The sequence below is a fragment of the Miscanthus floridulus genome, chromosome 19 (genome assembly GCF_019320115.1).
Source record: "Miscanthus floridulus cultivar M001 chromosome 19, ASM1932011v1, whole genome shotgun sequence".
In the NCBI taxonomy this organism is placed as follows: Eukaryota; Viridiplantae; Streptophyta; class Magnoliopsida; order Poales; family Poaceae; genus Miscanthus; species Miscanthus floridulus.
The window spans coordinates 80,052,121-80,075,580 of NC_089598.1; the positions used below are offsets into that span (position 1 = coordinate 80,052,121).

The 23,460-nt window shown below is 40.8% G+C and overlaps 2 protein-coding genes across 4 annotated transcripts; one reads left to right on the forward strand and one right to left on the reverse strand.

Annotated features, from left to right (window-relative positions):
* Nucleotides 1-2,253: 2,253 nt before the first annotated feature.
* Nucleotides 2,254-9,282, forward strand: LOC136529147 (histone deacetylase 1). Of its 2 annotated transcripts, none has more exons than XM_066522214.1 (7): nt 2,254-2,916; nt 3,015-3,455; nt 4,629-4,859; nt 7,007-7,098; nt 7,191-7,254; nt 8,750-8,833; nt 8,947-9,282. In XM_066522214.1, exons 1-7 carry the CDS (start codon nt 2,377-2,379, stop codon nt 9,052-9,054), a joined length of 1,560 nt encoding a protein of 519 aa, XP_066378311.1. In that variant the 5' UTR covers nt 2,254-2,376; the 3' UTR covers nt 9,055-9,282. The 2 variants fall into 2 exon arrangements, with proteins under 2 accessions (XP_066378311.1, XP_066378312.1); XM_066522215.1 differs by having other exon boundaries at nt 8,753-8,833.
* Nucleotides 9,283-9,542: 260 nt separating this feature from the next.
* Nucleotides 9,543-17,331, reverse strand: LOC136529148 (uncharacterized). Of its 2 annotated transcripts, none has more exons than XM_066522217.1 (9): nt 17,081-17,331; nt 16,420-16,471; nt 15,136-15,209; nt 14,908-14,997; nt 14,497-14,640; nt 13,027-13,078; nt 12,253-12,326; nt 10,872-10,961; nt 9,543-10,744 (listed from the first exon to the last, which is right to left on the reverse strand). In XM_066522217.1, exons 1-9 carry the CDS (start codon nt 17,206-17,208, stop codon nt 10,735-10,737), a joined length of 714 nt encoding a protein of 237 aa, XP_066378314.1. In that variant the 5' UTR covers nt 17,209-17,331; the 3' UTR covers nt 9,543-10,734. The 2 variants fall into 2 exon arrangements, with proteins under 2 accessions (XP_066378314.1, XP_066378313.1); XM_066522216.1 differs by having other exon boundaries at nt 10,825-10,961; nt 17,081-17,329.
* Nucleotides 17,332-23,460: the final 6,129 nt, after the last annotated feature.

Here is a 23,460-nt window from a genome sequence, read left to right on the forward strand (position 1 = left end):
GAGACACAACATAAGACACTTTTTAATAGGTTATTCAACCCCCTCTATCTGTCCATAGATCCTTTCACACGGTCCATCAGCGCCAAGCCGTCTATCTTGCCCTTCACCCTGACAACCTGGTCCTTCGTAGCCAATGCTTGCCATGATCTTCTCCACCTAGCTATATGAGACTATGCCATGTATCATATTCAATGAGCTCCTCCATCCTTCACTGGTTGAGCACTTGCATCACATGCACAAGCCATCTCTCCAGCATGGCTTCCATGTCTTGCTCAACCTAGTGTGTGTGGAATAAGTACCTGTTCATCTCACATAAAACACATGAGTCCATCTAAGGTTGTCACTCAATTATCAAAACCAAACCGAGACTTTTACATGTTCAGACAATTTGTTTGCTGAGATTTATTCTCACCCCTTTATCTTTCTAGGTGCTTAATTGAAGACTTTGATTGAACGGATGGGATTAGTGGCTCATATTCATTGTTTCATCCACACTTAGAGATAACAATAATGCTTTTGTCTTGTTGCAATAAACTTAGTTTACCTATCATGGTAACTCTTCATAGTTTAATAAAAACGTTTGTGGTGAACCTATCTTAATCATAGTTTTCTTGTTATTGTTGCTTCCATGTTTTACTTTGCTTATGGTTTTTTGTTGCCGAGTCTTGTACTCTAGCTTTAGAAAAGGGACGTTTGGTGATATCATAGGATTTTAGTGGCGCCTAGGGTGTCACAACAGGTGAACACATGGCTAGCTAAGGGTAAAATGGACTTTTCACATATCGTATCCATCATGGTATGCTTATGTCCTGCCACGCACACAAAAATAGTGCAAAGTTAGGAACAAGTCTATATAAGCCCCCAATGTTTAGCATTGTGTCTACTACACTCGCTGACTTGTAAAACTAGATATTCTACTCTCTCGGTTATCAAAAACCATTTGATCTACACCTAGGTGGTTTCAGTGGGTGGTTTTGCCTCGCTGGGCTCACATGTCAGGTGGTCTCTTATATCAAAATAATTGATGATTTTTTTCATATAGAATTAAACGAAGATATACTTTATATTAAAATTATAGAGCTTGACACGATCTACAAGTCTATAGTTCACATTTCTTTTATTTGAGATCATTTACAAGCCCAAATATTTGTTTTAATTTATCATATTTTGTGTTCAACTTTTTGCTTTTTTTCAAATGACTTCAAATATTAACATTGTCTATACCAAAGCTGCAGCTCAATGTGATCCATAAATTTGTAGTTGACAATATTTTTATTTGAGATAGTTTAGATGCTCAAATACTCATTCTAAGTTATTAAATTTTGGAATTCAAAATTTTAAAATTTTCAAATGACTTTAGATGTTGACAATGTTTATACCAAATTTGTAGCACTTAATGAGAACTATAAATCTGTAGTTGACAACTTTTTAATTTTAGATAGTTTAGAGGCTCAAGTTATCATGTTTTGAAATTCATTTTTTAAATTTCTAAATGACTTCATATGTTGATATTGTCTATATTAAACTTGTAGCCTTAAAAGACCTATAAATTTGCAGTTAGTAACTTTTTTATTTAACATAGTTTGGAGGCTCAAATATCTATTTTTAATTACTAAATTTTGAAATTCATTTTTTTATTTTTTAATGACCTCAGATGAAGAAAGATCTATACCAAAGCTCTAGTGCTTAACGAGATCTAAAACTTTCCTTTGAAAAAGTTTTCATTTATGATTATTTAGAAATCATGTAAACATTTATTAAAACTATCAACTATAAACTTGTAGATCGTGTCAAGCTTTATAATTTTGATAAAAGTTTGTCTCATTTGATTCATATGAAAAAATTATAAATTGTTTTGATACAAGGAACCACCTGATATGTGGGCCCCACAAAGTAAAAACTCCACTAAAACCACTTAAGGGGTAGATTGCAGAGCAAATGGTTTTTTGATAAATAAAGGGATATAATACCTGGTTTGTAGGTTAGAGGTGGAGTGAAGTTGTTTTTTTTCCCTCTCACAGAGACACAAGTTGGGATGAAGCTAAAAATAGTAGTTTATCTTAGCTCTCTCCCTCCTAAGCTGTTGGTGATACTATTTTGCCAAATATGGTTTTATAAAACAGCTCAGGTTTGTAAAAAGCCTGCTTGTGAAGCTGGTTAAAAAAACTGTAGCAAACAGACCCTAAACAAGTGTCATTGCCAAATGGCAATAAGTTAAATATATATGCCCGGACCCCGTCGGATCCTACAGCCGGTCCCCAAGTCCCAACTCAAACGCCGCCGCCGAGCGCCTAGCGCCTTTAGTGCCCGACGAAAAAAATCCAACCCGAAAGCGCCGGCGGCAAGCGAAGAGAAAGCGCCGGCGCTAATCCGGCGATGGACGCGTCTGCCGGCGGCGGCGGCAACTCCCTGCCGACCACTGGCGCGGACGGGTCGAAGCGCCGCGTCTGCTATTTCTACGACGCGGAGGTGGGCAACTACTACTACGGGCAGGGCCACCCGATGAAGCCGCACCGCATCCGCATGACCCACGCGCTGCTCGGCCGCTACGGCCTCCTCGACCAGATGCAAGTGCTCCGCCCTCACCCTGCCCGCGACCGCGACCTCTGCCGCTTCCACGCCGACGACTACGTCGCCTTCCTCCGCTCCGTCACCCCCGAGACGCAGCAGGACCAGATCCGCGCGCTCAAGCGCTTCAACGTCGGCGAGGACTGCCCCGTCTTCGACGGTCTCTACAGTTTCTGCCAGACCTACGCGGGGGGCTCCGTTGGCGGCGCCGTCAAGCTCAACCACGGCCATGACATCGCCATCAACTGGGCCGGCGGACTCCACCACGCCAAGAAGTGCGAGGCCTCCGGGTTCTGCTATGTTAATGACATCGTCCTCGCCATCCTCGAGCTACTCAAGTACCACCAGGTATTCCGAATTTTTTATTTTTTTATTTTTTTTCGAATCTATAGTTGGATTGGATGGATAGAATTACCCATGTTTTGTGAACTGTAATTGCATTGTAGCGCGTTCTGTACGTGGATATTGATATCCACCACGGGGATGGCGTGGAGGAGGCTTTTTACACCACAGACCGGGTGATGACGGTCTCATTCCACAAGTTTGGGGATTATTTCCCTGGGACAGGGGACATTCATGATGTTGGGCACTCAAAGGGTAAATATTACTCCCTGAATGTTCCGCTGGACGATGGTATTGATGATGAGAGCTACCAGTCGTTGTTCAAGCCAATAATGGGCAAGGTGATGGAGGTCTTCAACCCTGGCGCAGTCGTGCTCCAGTGTGGTGCAGATTCATTGTCGGGTGACAGATTGGGCTGTTTCAACCTCTCTATTAAGGGTCACGCAGAATGTGTAAGATTTATGAGGTCCTTCAACGTCCCGCTGTTGCTGCTTGGTGGCGGTGGGTATACCATAAGAAACGTTGCACGGTGTTGGTGCTATGAGGTATGTAACAGGGGAATTTCCTTCATGGGGGAAAACCCACATTTGTTATGCCTTTTCAGTTTTCAGTTTTCTGTTGTTTGTTATTCTATTAATTCCAATAACCTTGTCTGATTAATTATTTGATGAAATTGTTAAGTATACTGTGAGTGTAACACTTTGTGAGACCTTTTCCCCCGTACTGCAATGAAGTTATCGGAATTAATAGAATAACAAACAACAGTTGTAGCGCTCACTGCCTAGAATATGCAGGATGATTGGTACAGTGGTTGGGATTTATCAATACTCACATAAAAGTAATATTTCAAATACAAACAAATAGCCTTCTAAATCATGTTAGGCATGTGTGATACAAATGCCGTATTCTCCAACTTCATATATAAGGTTTTCTTCAAGTACATGTGTGTTGTCGATTTGTAACTTTATATAGGTAACTGATTTGTTAGCATTCCTTTTTTGCCCACTTCAAAGCACCATCTGCATTTTTGCTATCCATGTCTCCCCTTGTGTTTGTGCTGTGAACCCAGTAAACACAATCTACCTTGTCTGTAAAAGTAATCGACATATTATGTTTGCTAGCTGTGTTCCAAATTCAGTTTTTACGATATTTTTATTTATCCTATGTTTTTTATTTTTAGGATATATTAGAGCAATTTGAAATACCAGGATGATATTTTTTTTGAATTAGTTATCTATGCAGTACAATAGTTTCTGCAAATTCTTTTTTTGTTTTGGCATGCGTCATCTTGCTTGAAAGAATTTATTCATACCATGTCGTTGTCTACTTTCTACTTGCTGAGTGCTGACTACTGTTGTTACCTAATTTTGTAAATAGTTTCATGATGTGTTTTAAATTTACTAAGATGTCACAAAAAATATTTTTTGCTATTTACTGTGTTATATGCTCTTTGTATTTTTAACTAAATATGAATCGGTTATGTGTGAACCAAACACTTATTTTTTCTTCAAAGATTATCTCTTCCAAGTTCCAACTCATTCAGCCACTGCTCTAGACAAGACAATTGAACTTCTGCACAGTCCATTATATTCTTTTCATGTTCTTGAGCGATCGAGGATTGAGGCCACTATTGTTATTTCTGATATTCCTTTTAATGTCACCAATTCAAAGTCTTTGAATAACTGTTCTTACCTTTTTTTTTCATATTTCTTGAGCAGACAGGAGTTGCCCTTGGTCATGAGCTCACTGACAAGATGCCACCTAATGAGTACTATGAGTATTTTGGTCCAGATTACACTCTACATGTCGCTCCAAGTAACATGGAGAATAAAAACACGCGGCATCAATTGGATGATATAAAATCGAAACTTCTAGATAATCTTTCAAAACTCCGACATGCTCCTAGTGTTCAATTTCAAGAGCGACCCCCTGAGGCTGAGTTACCTGAGGTGAGGATTCTGTTACAAGCAAGAAATTAATTGGATGATGTTTCTTTATCCTTGAAAATAATTCAGGCACAAAGATAAGGCCATCTTTAGTAGAGTTGTTGTGGACAAGACCGAATAATTGCACAGACCGTACTCTTATATCGAATTAGTAAGAAAATCTGGAAATGTAGTGGAAGATTTTTTTTTTCTCGAACAACGCAGGAGAGTTGCGTGTTATTTCATTAAGAAAGGAAATCTTACAAACGGAAGGGCTAGAACAAACCTTCCCAACACACCCACTCACACCAATCCATAGCTAAAAAGAAAGGAAATTTGCGCCACGGCAAAAATAAAAGCCCCCCAGGATAACTTGGACAGCAACTCCTAAGTAACTAGTGATGGGGAAATGGCTATTGACAATTGTGACTAATATATAGCACCCCACTTTTAAAATTATATGGAGAATGACATTGCTTTCTTCTGCTTTCCTTCTGGGCAAATAACCAAAAATACTCTGGTCGAACAATCCTGGTCCTAAGGCCAGTATAGTTTTGTCCTGTTCATGCTGGCATAGTTTTGCAGGCATTTCTTTTTCTGCTATTTCTTGCCCAATGTTTTCTGATCGGCTTATTGTTCCTAATCGGTCTGGTACCGATAGGACGATCAGGACGATTAATCGACGATCAGGACGATTAATCGACCTCTGATCGGTCTAATCGTCCATATAATCGTCCAGCATATAGCAGGACTATATAAGTATATATCATATAGGTATGGTATATATATAATATACCATATACTATATATTTATATAGTAGACATCGAGCATATTTCTAGTTAGTTGGCTACTTACCTATGAGATCTGACTCCATATTCTTGTCCCAGCCTCCATATGTTTGCTGATTTTCTGTTGGAATAATAGATAACTTGAGTAAGTAGATGCAAAAGAATAATGTGACAGACTGACAGCATTACAGCAGCACATACTCAATCCAGATCCAGAAAAGTAGGAATTAAGAAAACTAGCATAGTCCACAGCTTACTTAATATAGTACGAGTATTGAGTACATACTACAAACTAAATAATTAAACACTGCAAACAACATTCAGAGTTTTAATGACTCACCTTCAGAGGAGGAGCTCATCTTCATGCTCCCTGAACCTGCAGCCTGCAGGTGGGGAAGAGAATAGGCGACCCTGCAGCAGAAGGGAGGAGGAAGCAGCAAGCAGCAGGGAAGATCCATGGATGGGCTGCTTGGATTGGAACTGGAAGGGAGGGAGGAGGGAGTGAGATGCACGCAGCAGGGAAGAGATGGAGCTCAGCTGCACACACAGCGGGAGTGAGGAGTACTGAGGACTGAGGAGAGAAAGAGTGGGGGTGAGGTATATAAGAGAAACCCTAATGGGCCTGGCCCAAATAAATATAGCCCAGTAAACTGAAGTAGCCCATCTGCCTAGTGCTGATCGGCAAAGAGACCTAATCGGACGATTAATCGCGAGTAATCGACGATTAATCGGACGATCAGGTTTCTGATCGCTCTGATCGAATCGGAGGGCCTAATCAAGTGCTAAGTACTGATAAGGACGATTAATCGTGATTAATCACGATTAATCGGACGATCAGAAAACATTGTTCTTGCCAATTGTTGTATAGTTCTGTTTGTATGCCTGGAACTGCATTAGAAACCGGACTGGACCACCAGTTGAACTGCAAAAACTGGAAGAAAATGAGAAAAGGGGGCAGTGTAAAGAACATGGACTCTACCATGTGTACCCTGCAACGCAAACAGATGGAGGACAGAGGAAGTCTGGTGTCATTCTAAAAGTGCAGTCCCTGCTGCAAAGGTGCAACTATACGGAGAAACTACACAACACCTTTGAAAGCAAAAATTGCAACTCTGAAAAAGAAGGGAAAGATAAAAGAACCCTTAACATATGTGCAGCACACACCCAAAGATAATCGAATTGCCATGAAGTGCATCTACAAAATTGGAACAACTTAAAAGTTTGGATAATGTAACCCAATAAATACAAAAAATATAGCCTAATGAAACATGCAATTCCTCTGTGCATACAAATGAAAAACTCTACAAAATAGCATTATGTATGTAACTCGCAAATAAGTAAGTCAACATATTGTGACTAATTTGTGTTAATGTTTGGTATAGCAAGATGACGACAAAGAGAATCCTGATGATAGACGTGATGCTGATTCTGATGTGGAAATGAATGATGCCAAGCCTTTGGACGACTCTGGGAGGTATTTATTATTGTTTGCTCATGTAATTTGTAGCAGCAATTGCTTCAGGTGGTTATATTATGTGTTCTATTTTGTGCACTTTTCTATCATAGGAGGGGCAGTATACACAATTTTAGAATGAAGAAAGAATCTGCTGAGACAGAGGCAATTGATCAGGTACCTCTCTAATTTAACTTGTGTTAATTTAATGATGTATCCATGATGTTTCACATGTTTTTTTTTGGTATGTAAGGTGTACTTGAACTAGAAGGCATGTTAGAACTTCTATTAGCCTGTGTTTGTTTTGGGGACAAGGTGGGATGGGACGGACTCAACCCAATTTCTAGGGATGGGTGGTCCCTGTTTTCTGTTTGGTTCAGGGGATAGGACAATCCATATTTTGGGCGCATGTGTCAATCTTTTTTCCTTTTTATATATAAAAAAAATCTTCCTCCCAACCCCACGGTCCCGAGCGGCACCGCTGCTGCACGACCCCCATGGACCTGAGCGGCATCACCGCCATGCCCCATGCTGTGCGTGGGAGCTCGCTGCCGTGGATAGTTTCAACGGAACTACAGAGACAACACTTGACACTTCCTTACCAATTCCTTTTTGCTTAAAATGTGGTAGAACATCTCGTAAATAAAATGTTCGTCAACATCTGGCGTGGCACTTAAAATAGCGCTCTTCGAACTTAAAACGCCAACCGCTGCCTATTTTCATGGCTGCAGATTATACTTCCGGGAGACCGACGTTGTGATGTAGTTTTCGCCAATCTCCTCCACCACGACGGCATCGTTGCGCCTTCGAGTTTGAGGCGACCTCTCTGGCGGCAGGACGTATGTTGGGTCCATCTTGCTGTCCACCTCGTCGAAGACCCACGAGTAGTCCCTCAGGCTCTCCTCCGACTCCAAGCCGTATGACAGCGCCCTCCCGCCACCATTTTCCTCCAGAGCCCCCACAGCGCACGTGCCTCCCACGTAGAGCTTGAGGTGAGGACGCACACACAAGGTTGGGCTGCCCTTGCGAGTTCTGGTCACCGTGAGCTTGGGACCTGCGAGCTCATCGAGGAAGGGGTGCGGCCAAATACCCATATGACTTGATGACCAAACTGTAGGGCAGCATCTTTGCCTTGTTTTGCCTTGCCCAATTAGTTATGAATCTGGAGATGACTTAGATATTAGTAGAGATGAAAGTGGAGATCGTCCAGTATCTACCCCCACGGTGTTGCTCTCTCTCATGTACAGTGTGGCAGCATCTGACAGTCGCAGGGCAACTTATGCTTTGCTAATTAGGTTTCTGAGATTGATAGGCTATGCCTATGCAGTAAAAGAGTTACAGTAAAGAGTAGTTTCTGTTGTGATGCTTGAGATTGATCGAAGTTTTTTGCAAGTTAAATTTCTCGAATATTTTATGCTAGTAATATGCTTTACATAGGATGTGGTGTAATGGTCAACATCTTTAGGTTAGTGTTTTCTCCCCATGTGCTTTAGCAATTCCTATGTTTCCTGGCAGATCATGACTCCATTTTTCATTCATCTATTTTACTGATTCTTGTTGGAGCAATTATAGGCTTGTAGCAAGAACATTATCCCTAATTAACTTTTCTTTTTCTCTAGTTATATATCATTCTCCATTACTGACTTTCTTGTTTTCTTGTTTTTGTACTCAGCAGGATGTCAATAGTGTAGCTGCAGAATATTCTAGAGGTACTGGACCTGTGGCTGATGGAGTTGGTCCCTTGAAACAAACCTTTGTAAGTGCCATTTATCAGAACATTAAATATATCAACAGCTTCATGCTCACTTACTACATTAGTGTGGTCCGGTGTACCCAAGCATATTTTTATGAAGTTATTGTTGCATGCAGCCGAATGACACTAGTCCGATGGCCATAGATGAACCAAACGCTCTGAAAGTTGAGCAAGAGAGTCCAAACAAATTGCAGGACCAACCAACGATGCACCAGAAGCCATGATTAGTCACCTTAACTTGGTAGCTAATGTCATCTGTAGCCTGTCAATTCTGTTGTGCAAATTCATTTGACTGTAGGCAAACCATGCATGTCACAAGGCTGAAGCAGGGAGCAGAAGCAAGTGCTAGACCAAGAAGTTGTGCATCTGAAATCTCTAGTGTTTTGCGCGTTACATTTGTATTACAGACAGTTGCAAACGATGGTTTAATCATGAAAATTTCGTCTTCCACACTTTGCTTCTGCAGAGGAAGGAATTGATATTGTAGTATGGATCAATTAAGCAGTGCTTTTGTCGCAGATGCCCATGTGATTGTAATGTGCAGGAACTAGAGCAACTCCAGGCTCCAGCAATAGCTCATAAAGTTGGGGCCTTTGCTCTCCAACTCTAGCAACAATCCTTAATTATGAGCCCCATACTTTCTTATGACATGTGGGACTCTTGTTATTAGTGATACATTTTTCCTTTTCTTTTTCTTCTCTTTTATTTTCTCCTATCTTTCTTCCACCGGTTAGACCATCTCCTCTTCCTGTCCCTTGCCATCACCGACACCGCCCCTCTACCTGGCCTTTTGTTTTATCGCCTCTTGGTGTCTCTGGAGTGAGAGCTACGGGAACCTGCTGCTGTGAGAGCTCTGCCCTGTACAACCACCAGAGACGGCTGTGCAGCTAGGGGGTGAGTGATGATAAGCCGGCTGAAGCTGATTTGTTGTAAGAGAAAAATACTATAGATTTTAGCTGATAAGCCGACTGATAAGTTCAGGCGAACAGGCCAGATAACGTGAGCTGAGGTGGTGACAAGCCGGTAGAGATAAGCAAACTGGTGCGCCGACTGTGCCCGATCCTCACGTAGCTGCTCTAGCAAAACGTTCCTGAGTGCCTTTTCATGCGCTGCTGGGCCTCGAATCTCTGTACTCACCAATCATCTCAAGCTGGTGAGAGTGAATACAACCAGACTTGTGACGAGGGGTAGACTGGATTTGGGGCTGCTGCTGAGAGGAATGCGGCTCCTCACTGGAAATACATCTGTCCCCCTCATGTTCTCGGTGCTCTGCTACTGCTACTGCTGCTTGTACTGCCATACGAGTTTCTCTAGAGATCTTTGGTTTCTTGATTTTCTTTTGAGGCACAACAACCTTCCCTGTCCCTTTCCTGTCCCCTGGAGGGGGCCTCTCACCTCCTGATCATCCTGCTGCTGATCTGATCATTGCTGACACTGATCCTGGCATGCCAAGCTGAAGATAGTGCCCTGCTAGAGACTACTGAACCTTTAGATGCTTGACCTCAGTCCATTCTCAAAGGGCTTGGCCCTGAGCTAATCTGCCCAAATGACTGCTGACACCGAGCTGCTGACTCCTAGTGCATCATCAAGTGTCTAGTGCATCATTCAAAATAAAAACCGTCACATGATTTGCTAAATTGTTTGCATTGTACGATTCAGGACCACGACAATGATGACAACAAAAGGAGATTACTGTCCAAGCAATTTAATTTAGAAATACAATAAAGAACTTCAGGTTACAGTTTCATTTTGCAGAGAAGTCAGCACATGTGTTATTTTATTCAAAGCAAAATAACTTCTCTAATTGCTATCCTGCTGTCCCCTTAATTGTGGTACCTTACATATAGACAGAAGGAACATTTTAATATTGCCAGCCAAGCTGCACATACAACTTCAATGAATTTTCAAATCTTCCTACATTTCAAACAAGTGAATTATGAATGGAAAATCAATGACCAGATGACAAGCTGAAGTTTAGACAGCTGTAAGCTAACCAGGATCATAGAAGATGAATTATCACAGTGAAGTTGGAATTCCATACTTGCTGTGAGAGTTCAATAGCACGTGGTAGATTGGATCTTGATATGATACTTTGAAAAGTTGGAGGACAATGTAGCCGCATGTTGTGATGCTAATGCACAGAAGGGGGAAAAAGAATGAAGGTCAATAAATTACTTGAATAAAATCATCAATATGGCTCACAACTTTGTGTAACATATCACTGATATGAATGCATAATAACCAAAAGGAAACAAAATATGCACCCCAAATGCACAACTGATCCTTCACATACTTCAGTTGACAGGGTTAAAGCAGCTTTATATATTGTACTATATCAAATTGTTTCAAGGAAAGCACCACCCACATATATGAATCGGGCATAACCCTGAGGGAAGATATTCCTAGAGAGAAGTATTACATAATATTACAGTACTTAACGTATGAAAACATATACATATCATGATAACAAACTAATTACAGACATCAACAAAACAATGCTGGTTAACACATAACAATTAATTACAGCATTTAAGTGATATAAATTGAATAGTTACAGCTTATGTTAAGATTTGCAAGTAGAAGTATTCTGACAATCTCTTTGCAAACATGGGACTCTCCAGAAATAATATTGCAGGGCAATTACTAGTACTGTTTATTCACAACTAGATTTGCTAGCGACTATATCAATTTGGTTAGTTTCTGTAAGCAAGATATCACACGGAAGGTACACATATATGTAGGCAAAGTGTTGCTGGGAAAGTCCCACATCTACAATAGGCCCACCTTGCATGCATGCAAGAGCAGACCCAATTATGATACTGTCATGGGTGTGTGCACAAGCTGTGCCAAGATGGCAGCAAGAGCAGGCGGACAAGGGCAGTGGGCAGTTGTCCATCTGGCCGGCCACATGGGACCAAGGTGCTGGCACAAAGAACAGCAATATTTTCTCTCTATAAGTGCTAGTGACTGAACACCTTCCAGATGAAGGGCACCCGGTAGGGAGGAGAGAACTCAGGAAAGAATGATACTATATTAGAGGACAACTTCGTTTCTATCATTACCTGCCATGAATGACATGGCCATTGCTCTTAAATAAAGATTACTTCCAACAGAATGAGATATGCTACACCAATCGACAAACTGAAGATAAGATAGAAACGACTTGGCTAACGAAGTGTTGCATCAAAATCGGCACACAGTAAATGGATTCTACTCCCTCCGTTCCAAATTGTAAGTCGTTATAGCTAATTCTAGGTACATAGCTTTTACTAGGTATCTAGATATAATGTATATTTAGGTGCATAGAAAATCTATGAACTTAGAAAAGCCAGAATGACTTACAATTTGGAACGGAAGGAGTATTAAAGTAAAAAAAGTGGTAAGAAGTTGGTGCTTGGAGCCCCAAAAAGAGATTTATATACCTTCCTAAGCATATCAACAAGACAATCCAAATGGTAGTTGATATCCAAGACGACTCCTTGTGAGTAACCCAGACCTGTAGGCATATTATCAAATATTAACACTTGGCCATAATGCCTATTAGGGAGCAAAATATTAATGTCAAAGTGTATCCCAATCTAGAATCATCTTCGCTCAGGTAAGAATTCAGAAACCATAAATAAGCCGTATATATAATGACCATTAAGTTAAAACACAATTGTTGCCGAACATTTTCTATCAGGGTCTAAAAGAGAGAAGTGCAGACCAGGATATCAAATGTAAATATTATGAACAAACTCTACTGATTACATTTCAGTGAAAATACATGCTCTCTATGATCGAAATGAAACTAATAACACTATGGCATCAATGCTCAGAATTTCAAATAAAATTCATGTAATCGTTATAAAAAATGTGTTCTCCATCCTTTGGGACAAAGTAAACATAAGCAGTAAATTTTCACAGCTCATCCATGCACACAAATTATTTTAAACAAATACAAAAAGTTAAGTATGATTGCATCTATCTCATGACTTGTACTCCCTCTGTCCCAAAATATAAGGCGTAACCTTTTTTATTCATGTCCTATAATATAAGGCGTGCTCTCTCTAGACACACGTATATCGATGCAATAGCACTAGTATTGTGAGAGAGAATTAAATACGTTCCTTGGTCTTTGAACCAGAGGTGGTTACGCCTTATATACTGGGGACGGAGGGAGTACTACATAGGAGCCAAAGTTTAAGTTGTCTTACCGATATTGCAAAGATATTTATGTAGAAATCAATTAAGGTTGCCGCCATCCACCTGAGTGCACAATTGAAACATTAAACTTGATATTTATGTTTGATAAATGATAAGTATGCTTTGAATAGAACTATGCATCTAAACCATCCAACACATGTATGAGCTTTCCATTTTAATTGTTGGATACTGAGTTGTACTAACTCTTGCTTTTAGTACACATGATGAACAGAAATCTATTCACTTGCCACCCTAAATTGTTAAATCAAGTAAATATTTAGAGATTTTTTGTTATAACTTTTAAAAATACTAACAGGCAAATACCAAAAAATTAGTTGTCTGACTTGTTTTTTTTGGCAAAAAACATTTGTTAAATTCATCACAACTTTCAACCACCCCCCCCCCCCCCCCCCCTCCCCGCCGTGCCAAAAAAAAAATTCTCTCTCTTTAATCCAGCTGTTATGCCCTGGTGGAGGGAATTGGCGGTGGAGGGCCAAGGCTTCTTAGGTGGTAGTGGTGATCAGCCGGCTGCCAAGGCTCCTTGCCTCGTCGCTCCCAATCTATGTTGGCCCTGAGAGGTAGAGAGAGGATAGGAGGAAGATTGTTTCATTGCTAGATTTCTAAAGTACAACGTCCAGGATTACATAGGCAAACAAGCCAATCAGTTCTCCTAACTTTTCTCCCAATCTAACTAATCAATTGACTAAACCGATCACCTTCCTTTTCTCAACCAATCACTAATCAATCTAAGATTATGCTGCCCTCTTGTTCCAGCAGCCGTAGGTGCAGCCCCACATGACACCAGCACTCTCTCGTAAAGAAACCACCATAGTCATCTAGGTTGCCACAAGCCCACAACCTATCGCCATGGCTTGCAACTGCTGCAGCAGGAAAGGGCAGGAAGGAGTGAATGAGGCCAAGGTTGAGTAGCAGTGTGGGAGAGACTGAAGCTCACATGTCAATACATTGGGACATGGTACCTCCTAGTCAGATTACACACTAGTATTAATACATTGGGACATGGTACCTCCTACTCAGATTACACACTAGTATTTAACAAGATTCAATGAGTTACATTTTTTTTTGGGGGGTGGGGGGGGGGGGGGGGGTGCGTAGACCAAGTTAACTGACTGGAATATCTGTGAAACTTAACCTTTTTTTGAGGGATCTGCGAAACTTAACTAGGACATGCAGTTTTTTGTTTACCGTTCTGAAATCCTACAGTTTCATAAAAAATAACTCGATATAAAAGTTTAGCAATTAAAAAATCTTGACTATAACTTCAGTGTATAGCACGATTCCCATATGTCACATTTACTCCATATTTGGAAAGTTAAAACAACCTAGAACTGTGCGGTTATTGTTCTTGGGATGCTGCAATCTTGCATTTAGTTACTCTTTTCACACTTGCATCAATTACATTGAGCTCAATGGGCTTCAGAAATCAGCAAAGCAACAAAGTATGAACTGTATTCACTTACGGTGTCAACAATTCCTTCCTAAAAGGTAGTCCATCATTGATGACAGTATATGCGACAACCGCAGCCATGAATATTCCCAAAATGCTGAAAATAACCCTTCCAATTACAATATAAGAGCACTTTCTTTGGGATAGATTACCTTGCCTGAAAATGTTTCAAGAATACATGTCAAGACAAACTAGTATCAACTTAATTTTATTGGATATCTCATTTGATCAACAAGGTCAGCATGTGAGGCTACAATATGCAGAGTAGCAGAAAGGAATTTGGTGGAATGAAATTTGCGGCTTCAGTATATTAGATAACATCTAGATTCTAGAATGCAACTAACCTGGGGCTTTAAGTATGCTGGTTAAGTAGCCAAAGGTATAGAAATCTAAAGAACTAGTCGCAAAGATTTTGGCACTCTACCTGATAAACAGAAGATCAAGTGGATCTTGGGATGACCCCGCAGATGTTACTTCAAAAAGTTTCTTAACAATATAAGCGCAAGTAGCAGCACTGAAAAGATAAAAGAATAAAAAAAATGTGGATACCATCAAGTCAATAAGACTCATCCAGTCAAAGAGAAGTATAGAAGCACAAAAAGAAGCTACAAAACTAAGAGATATAAAATATTAAAGATAAGGAGTCCAATACCTGCCAAAGCAACACAACAGAACCACCCACACAGCAGAACTAATCCAGTTTGCTTCCTTGTAGATAACCCAAGCCTGAAACACCACACAAGAAGCATCTCTAACTTAAGTCAAGTTAGAAATGAAATCGGATCTCCATAAATGTACCAAAAATAATAAGATCTTGTAAATAGGTAAGAATTAAATTATTCAACATTCTAAGGCTCAATCCCCAGACCTATTTGGCCAAGTTTAACAGGAGCATTTACTCTTCAGGAATTATTCAAGCTAATCAGAGGATAACATTCACTTGGGATATGACAGAAAAAATGATTTGCATGATAACTTTCTAGTCAGTATGCACAAAGGTCAGAACTGGGGTTCAGGTATCTGCAAAACTCAAAATAGAAAGTTTCAGCTAATAACTCTAATACACAAACTGACAAAGGATAATATAGCTAAGACAGATAATGGCACAAAAGAGAATTCCTTATTATTTGGACACTCATTTCTGAGATGCAAGTATGCAACCAACGTGCAATCATGAGTTCACGATGACCTGAACCAAAATGAACTAATGCAAGTTAGGCATGTATTTGGTTTGAGTAATAGGATGGTGATGGATCATCCAATCTAACTCCGAACCTAACATTGTTGTTTAATTTGAGGAGTGGAATGGGTCAAAATCCATCACCACCTCATCTGTCAAAAGCAAATGATCAGTAAAATGGTGAGGAATGGGTAGATCCCACCAAAATTCATGGGATGACCACATGATCGTAGATAGGTTGATCCCTCAAATTAAACATTCTATTAGTTAATCATGTCATACGGATAAAGGGGAAATGCCAAATAACTGGTAGAAAAAATAGTTTAAATACAAGTATGCTACAAAAATCAAGTGAACTTAATAATGCACAAAGCATAGAGTTCAAACATTCTATTCGAAACAGTAAGTCATAAGACTGATAGCTCCATAATCTATTATTCCACCTTATGTCAAATATATTGTCAATGGTATAGCTCAAAATGAATAGACTAGTAGCTGCTTTGCTTCACTTTCCACAGAGTCATTTTTCCAACCCTAGGAGGTACCATCAGATTGTACTTCCAGAAGTACCAAGGCACCTCCCCAAGGCCCAAGTAATAATTTGACAGTGTCTCTTGTTACCTACCAAGGATTATAAAAATAAGCCCTACCAGCAAAATCATCCTCATAAAGATGGTAACTTAACAAGTTTTCGGTGAAAACCATTGTAAAAAAAAGTGTCTGCTTAAGAATCAGTCATAAAAATGAAGGCATTACCGAGATTGCAATTACATTCACATAAAAATCAATCAGTGTTGCCACCATCCACCTACACACAGCAAAGAATTAGAATTTTAAATGAATGTATTTTGCATACATGTAAGCATGAGGAAGAGCTATGAAATGCCTGCTCTGAAGCAACACATAGTTTGGTTGTTATGAATGTATCAATCTCTCAAGAACAAAATTCATTGCGTATAGCAAAACAACCAACACAATTTGCACCAATGAGCAAGACTATGTTTCTACGATAACATATTGGTAAAACACCGACAGCACCTTGCAACTTTGCAAGATAAACAGACTGATGGGACTATAAAACACTCATTGCATAGTATATACATAAAACTAAGGTTAATTAATAAACTGAACTTTCAGAACACAACATAGACGGCCTTGCAAGACCTACACCATCACCAGTTCATCACGTCTCCTTAGCATTTCAAAATGAGAACGCCACTTAAATATGCAGCTTACTGCTTACCACCAGAGAACGTAAGGTAATAGGACTGTAAGAGTGGCTCTGTGGCTCGTTGTTACTTTGAAATGATCAACGGACAGACAAGTTCCACAATCCACAACCCTCTCCAATACCCATTTCCACAAAATCGCAATAGCTTCCTACCAATCCGCAAGCGAGCACATGGGCAGTACTTACGGCGTAAGCAGCTCGGGGCGGAACGGCGAGCCGTCGGTGGCCGAGGTGTACACCAGCGTGGCCACCATGAGCACGCCCAGCGCCGCGAAGACCGCCCTCCACATGACGAGGGATCCCTGCGCCGCCATGACCACGCTCGAGAGGAAACGGCCGCGGATTTAGTGGGGAGGGGCGAATAGTTGCCGGCGGAGCGAGTAATAGGACGAATGGGGAGTGGACGGGAAGCTGACACGTCGGCGCGGCGGAAGCGGAGGCAGAGACGCGGCCACGTAGGATGTAGGCGCCGCCGCCGCCGCATCCTGCGACTTGGAAGCCGTGTAGGGCGCCGAAGTCGCGGTTGAGAGCAGGTGAGTTGCGGGAGTGAGTCGCCGGCGGCGACTGGCGGATTCCCCGCGATGACTGCGGGGATCGAGACTGTCAGTGTCAGTGTATTTTACGGGTTTTCGGATTTCGTCCGGCCGGAACAACGGCCAGGAAATGACGCTATCCCTCATTTGGTAGCCCAAAGCAAATTCGGCCTAGTCCCTAGTCCAAGGGAATGGGTATTTGAGTTTGAGGCCCATGAAAGAAACGGGCTGCATTCGTTTCAAACTCCTTGTATATAGAACGTAAAATATGTCTTTTGCTAAAAAAAAGAACGTAAAATATGTCTGTGTTTGTTTTTGTGATTAAATCTGAGATACTATCATTTACCCCTTCATTTCTATATTGTTTGATACATTTTCCTAAAACCTGTGACAGATATGGTCTATTTTTACCTGCATAGCCCTCTGTTTTTTTTGCGAGGTACCCCTGTAGGTTTAACCCTGTGACCAAAATGTTCTGCATTGAGTATGTAACAAAAGAATAAATCTATAAAGTTCGGGAAACCCATCAAGTTAAGCGCTACTCTCCTGGTCCTAGATGGAAATGGAGAGTTCACTGCCTGATTTCATGTGCTTGAGTATCTGATGTCTGCCCCATAGGGCCTTCTTGCTTAGATTTGTGACAAGAATGAGTCATAATCAGATTTCACTCCATGTCCTTTCTGTCATATAAGCAAAAGACACAGAAGTTGTTTTCTCTATGTCGCTTGAACATTTAAAAAAAATATGGTGTGGATCTATTTCCTCTAATTTGTGACATAATTCATCTAGATTTGTCTTATGCCTATTTTCACATTCACTATAAATAAATAAAATCTTAAACAAGTTGACAACTCAAAGATTGCCATTCAAAATGCGCAACTCTTTCTATTTATTATTATTATTATTATTATTATTATTATTATTATTATTATTATTATTATTATTATTATTATTATTATTATTATTATTATTATTATAAATGCATTATCTTAGTATCTGAATCCAATGATAATTCCAAGATTGCCATTCATAACGCGTAACTCTTTCTATTTAATTATTATTATTATTGTTGTTGTTGTTGTTGTTTGTTGTTGTTGTTATTATTATAAATGCATTTTCTTAGTATCTGAATCCAATGATAATTCTCAAAGCTTACAAATTGTCACATTAATCGAAGCTAAAATCAAAGTGCCTCTATACATGATGGTAAATTACCCACTACTACCATTACATAAAAAATAACCAAAAATTCCGCTACACATGTTTTGATATAACTTGTCCATGACATTATTAAATACTAACATGAAGCCAGCAACATATGCCTTACTTCTAGAAATGAAACTAAAATAATATAAAATATGATAAAATAGAAAAAAAGTATTCCTATAGTGAGAAAAAAAAACAAATCTCTAGTACAAAAGAATAATCGATCTATTAGTACTCTAGAAAAATACAAGCATTTCTATATTCTGGACATCAGGCGGATGGTCGCTTAATGAAAAACAAACAGTGCAACTAATTCTTCCTTCTTGATAGATGCATATGGTTTATCGGTCTAGATAGTCAAAGGTCAAAGCTATTGTGCCTCACAACAGTGGAAGGGACAACTCTATGTGAGGGTGACAGGGCATTGACACTTAGGATATTACAAGCTCCATAGTGGTATCAAGTGCTAGCTGATCTTAGATTGCATGTCCTAGAGGATGCCCGAGATGAATGCAATGAGAGAGAAAAGATATGCCCAATTAGTAACATTATGATCGATATAGGTGGAACCACAATGAGTATGAGAGGGTACATGTGTTTCATTTCCATAATAAGCACCCATACCTTTAGGCTACAACATTAGTAGGCAACAAGATATACGAAGCGATCGACATATTTGCTAGTGGAATCGCAATCTCTAGCAGCAACAAGAAATGCCAATGAAGTGACCAACTGATGAGCATGACATAAGGGTTTAATGGTGCTATCCCCGCTCGGTCTCCAAAAGCTGCTGCTAGTGGACGCTGCATCCTTGACAGATTGGTTGATGATACACCGCAATGGAATCCACAGCTGACAGCGCAAGGGATTCAACTCTATGCTCTTGCTTGTCTCTTGGATCGTTTGGAAGGAGAGGAACCAGAGAGTGTTTGATGGTTGTGCATGGCTACAGGCTCAAAATCTGCACATATATTATTGTGGCAGAGGGGAACGTTTGGATCAAGGCGGGCTTCTCCGACCTGTTGATGCTCCTCGGCTTGTTGAGTGCTTAGGATCCTCGCTCGAGTTGCAAAAATGTATATCAATGTAGCGAGTATCATAATTTTAGGCTAGCCATGTTCTTGGTAGTTGTACCATCATGTATGCAGCACCATGCTCCACCGCTCCTTGCGTCTAGACACTTGGTGCCTAGCGCTTTGTACTGTGGTTTCCCCTCTTAATGAAACACGTGCTAATGAACACGTTCTAAAAAACATGAGGTCATTGAATGGTACAAGAGAATATATATAGAATGTTACTCTAGACTCCACGTATTAAGGTCGTGGAGTTAACCAAATATAAGAGTAAGACATGGCATGCAATAATTGTTGATGGTGGAGTATCTATTTTGATTAAAAAAACAGATGAATTCATATATGGATTCATAATGAGACATGGAGCGAAACAAGAGAGCTAGGAGAGTACAGGTTTAGTTGTACTATGGTTGCATCTTCAACTGTCCGTACAATATACACGAGCCACCTCGTTGGTTTCTGCTAGTCAAAGTGTTGTATGGGTAACGTGTTAATAATGGTTAATGGACATTGCAACCGAAGGAATCACCCTGGAGGCCGTGGCGCCACTGCCACTACACGCGTTCAAGACCTTGGCTGCACTCACTAGGAGGAGTAAGGGCTTCATTGGTTTGCGGTCAAAATTTGTCATGCCAAGAATTTAGCAAGGCAAAGGTAGGTAAAAAATTTATCATAGATTTGACAAGCTAAATATAAGAGGTTGGTAAGTTTTTGTTCAAACCAAACAATAGTCAAAATCATGGCCTCTCAAATCTTCGGTGCCATATTTGAAAGCCAATCCTAAGCGGCAAAACGACGGAGCTTCTGCTGGGTTGCAGGCCTGCAGCAGATAGTGGTCCGGCATGTACGTATCCGGCGCAATCTTAACGGCCGCAGTCGAACGACTCCTGTGTGTTTGGTTGAGCTGTGGCTGTGAAAAAAAGCTACTGTGGACACCATTAAACCAGCTTTCAAAAATGTACTACAGAAAAACAACTGCTTCTGAAAAAACAGCCTTCAAAAACAACATTTTTGATTAGGCTTTTGACTTTTAAAGCCAAAAGCCAAAGCCAGCGGCGGATCCACAGGGGGGCTGGGGGGCTCCAGCCCCCCCTAATTTCTTGATTTCAAGTCTAATCACTGTAGCAAAAGCTTAATTTCACCATTAAATCTTCATGCAAATCAACATCTCCATTGTTTTAGCCTCCCTTATCCTGCATCGTGCATCCACCACTGGCCAAAGCCAAAAGCTCAACCAAACGCACCTGGATAGCCTCGCCCGTCCGTCTGGACCGCGTCGACCGTCGCTGCAGCACCCAATACGTTTTTCCGCACGTTCTGCGCGTCGCCCAATCTGCTCGGCCTCTTAATTGCTCGTCGCTGAACTCAAGGCGGGGGGACAGCATCCCGATGCATGCATGCGGTCGGCGATGCCACCAGAGTACTACACGTGAGGGCACTCCTGAACTAGACAGCCGGCCAGCAGCACCGGCAACGCCAAGAGACACTCCTACGATCTAGGAGCCAGTTTAGTTCACTTCATTTTACCAAAAATTTCAAAGATTTTTCGTCACATTGAATCTTTGGATATATGCATGAAGCATTAAATATAAATAAAAAATAAAACTAATTACATAGTTTAGACGAAATCTACGAGACGAATCTTTTAAGCCTAATTAGACTATGATTGGATACTATTTACTAAATAACAACGAAAATACTATAGTATCTATTTTGCCAAAATTTTTGGAACTAAACTGGGCCTAGGAGTAATCTGAGGTGCAGTGCAGGAAAGGATAAGGGTCGCGAGCCATTTCCGTTACGGATGGATATCGATTGAGTGGCAACTGTAGCACCAGATCAGCATGCGCTGCGATTGATTACACACGCTACACTGCCCTGCATGAGCTAGCTAGCTAGCTAGTTGTCTCCGGAAAACGGAGCAGGATTATTGGAGGACAAGAGAGCTGGTCGACGACATGCGGTGGGCCAGGAACGGAACAGCCATGCAGCAAGATGGGGCGTTTTCGTTTCTTGACTTCGATATATGTACACATAATAATATGCATACATGATACATCTATCTTCGTCAGATGTATGAACCAGAACGAAACATCGCTGCAACAATGGTTGCCTGCATCTATGACGACGTACGCAGGCGTGCCAAAATAAGCCCCGCCAGATATTCGACATATATATACTTGATCGTGCATGCTGCGTTTCTCGGTTCTCTACTACGAGCTAGCAGCCCGTCACTACAGCTAGCTTCATATAATTGTGAGGTCACTAGCTCTGAAATCTAATGCTTTCTCTGTTTGTTGCACCGATGGACCGATCCATCTTGTGGTCGGCTGGGGCTAGAGGGAAGTCAGCAATTCAGAAAGCCGCCACGCGTTTCTTCACTTGATGAACTGTCTGACTTGAAAATACGCATTGCTTACATCTACAGGGAAAATATGGTAACGGAATACCAGTAGGTCTGTCAGTACAGCCTGTTCGGGAGGCCGTATCGTATCGTGGATTATTTACTGCTGGCTGGTTTGGTGTGAGAGAAAAATACTGTTCCCGGCTGGAAATTTACGATCGTTTACGAATAAGCGAACAGGCTGATAGTTACACCAAACATTATGGGCACCACCAAGAAGCTATAAGCTGACCAAGACTCTACATACACTCTTCAGGATCTTATTCCTGTCCTTGAAAAAAATTCAAGAGGGCAGCAGGCTGCGTCGCAGGTCCAAATTAAAAGACGGATAACATGGGGTTGGATGCCACCAGCTGGAGGAATCAGGATCAGCCAGCAAGAGAATGCACATTTCTTAGTATTGTCCAACAGTCCAAGCTAAGGGAGGTTTTCAGTGTGCTCTGTACTGTCAGCATCAATCTTGTGATAATCTAACAGCAGCTACGCTAAGCAACAGCATAAACCTGCTGATTAGTCCAAAGTTAACCGCTTGGCCCGTCGTCCAAAGATGTTCTAACCTCTGTTTCTCCCCGATATAATTTGCTTAACGATGCTGCTTGCGAACGTTAGTTTCAAGTCGACGAGACGACCTGAATTGTTGCTACTTGATCTAGTTGTAGCATTAGAGGAGGAGCCGATAATTTTCGTTGTAGCATCATGATGCCTACTTGCAATTAAGTTATATTAAGAATGACCATCCGGGGAAGCAAATGATCAACTAATCTGCACGATTTGGACTAGTGATCCAAATGATTTGCTGCAATAACGCAATATAGACCTACCGATGGTATGTACTTGTTAGACGTACTCCGATCCTAATGCAAACGAAGTTAGTATTAACCAGGAAAAGTCTAGAGAAGAACAGACTTTCTTGGTTCGATTGCTTCAGGTTATAAGACTTTTGTGTTACAAGTCAGTTTCTAAAAATCTAAAGGGATGGCGATATAAAGTGACTCGATGAGTGGACGTAAAAGCATTATTCACCATACATTCTCAAAACTTGGACATGGTTAGACTTGTGGACAGAGAAGAGAGAGAGGTGATCTGAACATAGTTACACACAAAGACGAACATCACACTTTATATTAGATTCTCACCAATGACATAGATTAGAATCCATGCACGATAATAAAAAATATTCTTCTGTAGCAATAAAAATAGATCCCTTACCTTTATATTTCGACAAGGAGATTTATTTTGTAGAAAAAAAAGAATGATCTGAACATAACTGTGATACACTTAGCTGATAATTCGTACGACAATAGTGTTTGTTGTTTCAAAGAGAGCATTTACGACCCAAAAGAAAAAGAA

Coding starts and splice junctions, on each gene's coding strand:
- LOC136529147 (XM_066522214.1), top strand. CDS start 2,377: ATGGACGCGTCTGCCGGCGGCGGCGGCAACTCCCTGCCGACCACTGGC. Junction 3,456..4,628: donor CACGGTGTTGGTGCTATGAG/GTATGTAACAGG, acceptor TTTCTTGAGCAG/ACAGGAGTTGCCCTTGGTCA. Junction 7,099..7,190: donor CCTTTGGACGACTCTGGGAG/GTATTTATTATT, acceptor TTTCTATCATAG/GAGGGGCAGTATACACAATT.
- LOC136529148 (XM_066522216.1), bottom strand. CDS start 17,208: ATGGCGGCGCAGGGATCCCTCGTCATGTGGAGGGCGGTCTTCGCGGCG. Junction 16,472..17,080: donor CGCCCCGAGCTGCTTACGCC/GTAAGTACTGCC, acceptor TGCTGTGTGTAG/GTGGATGGTGGCAACACTGA. Junction 13,079..14,496: donor AGGAAGGAATTGTTGACACC/GTAAGTGAATAC, acceptor TTGTGCACTCAG/GTGGATGGCGGCAACCTTAA.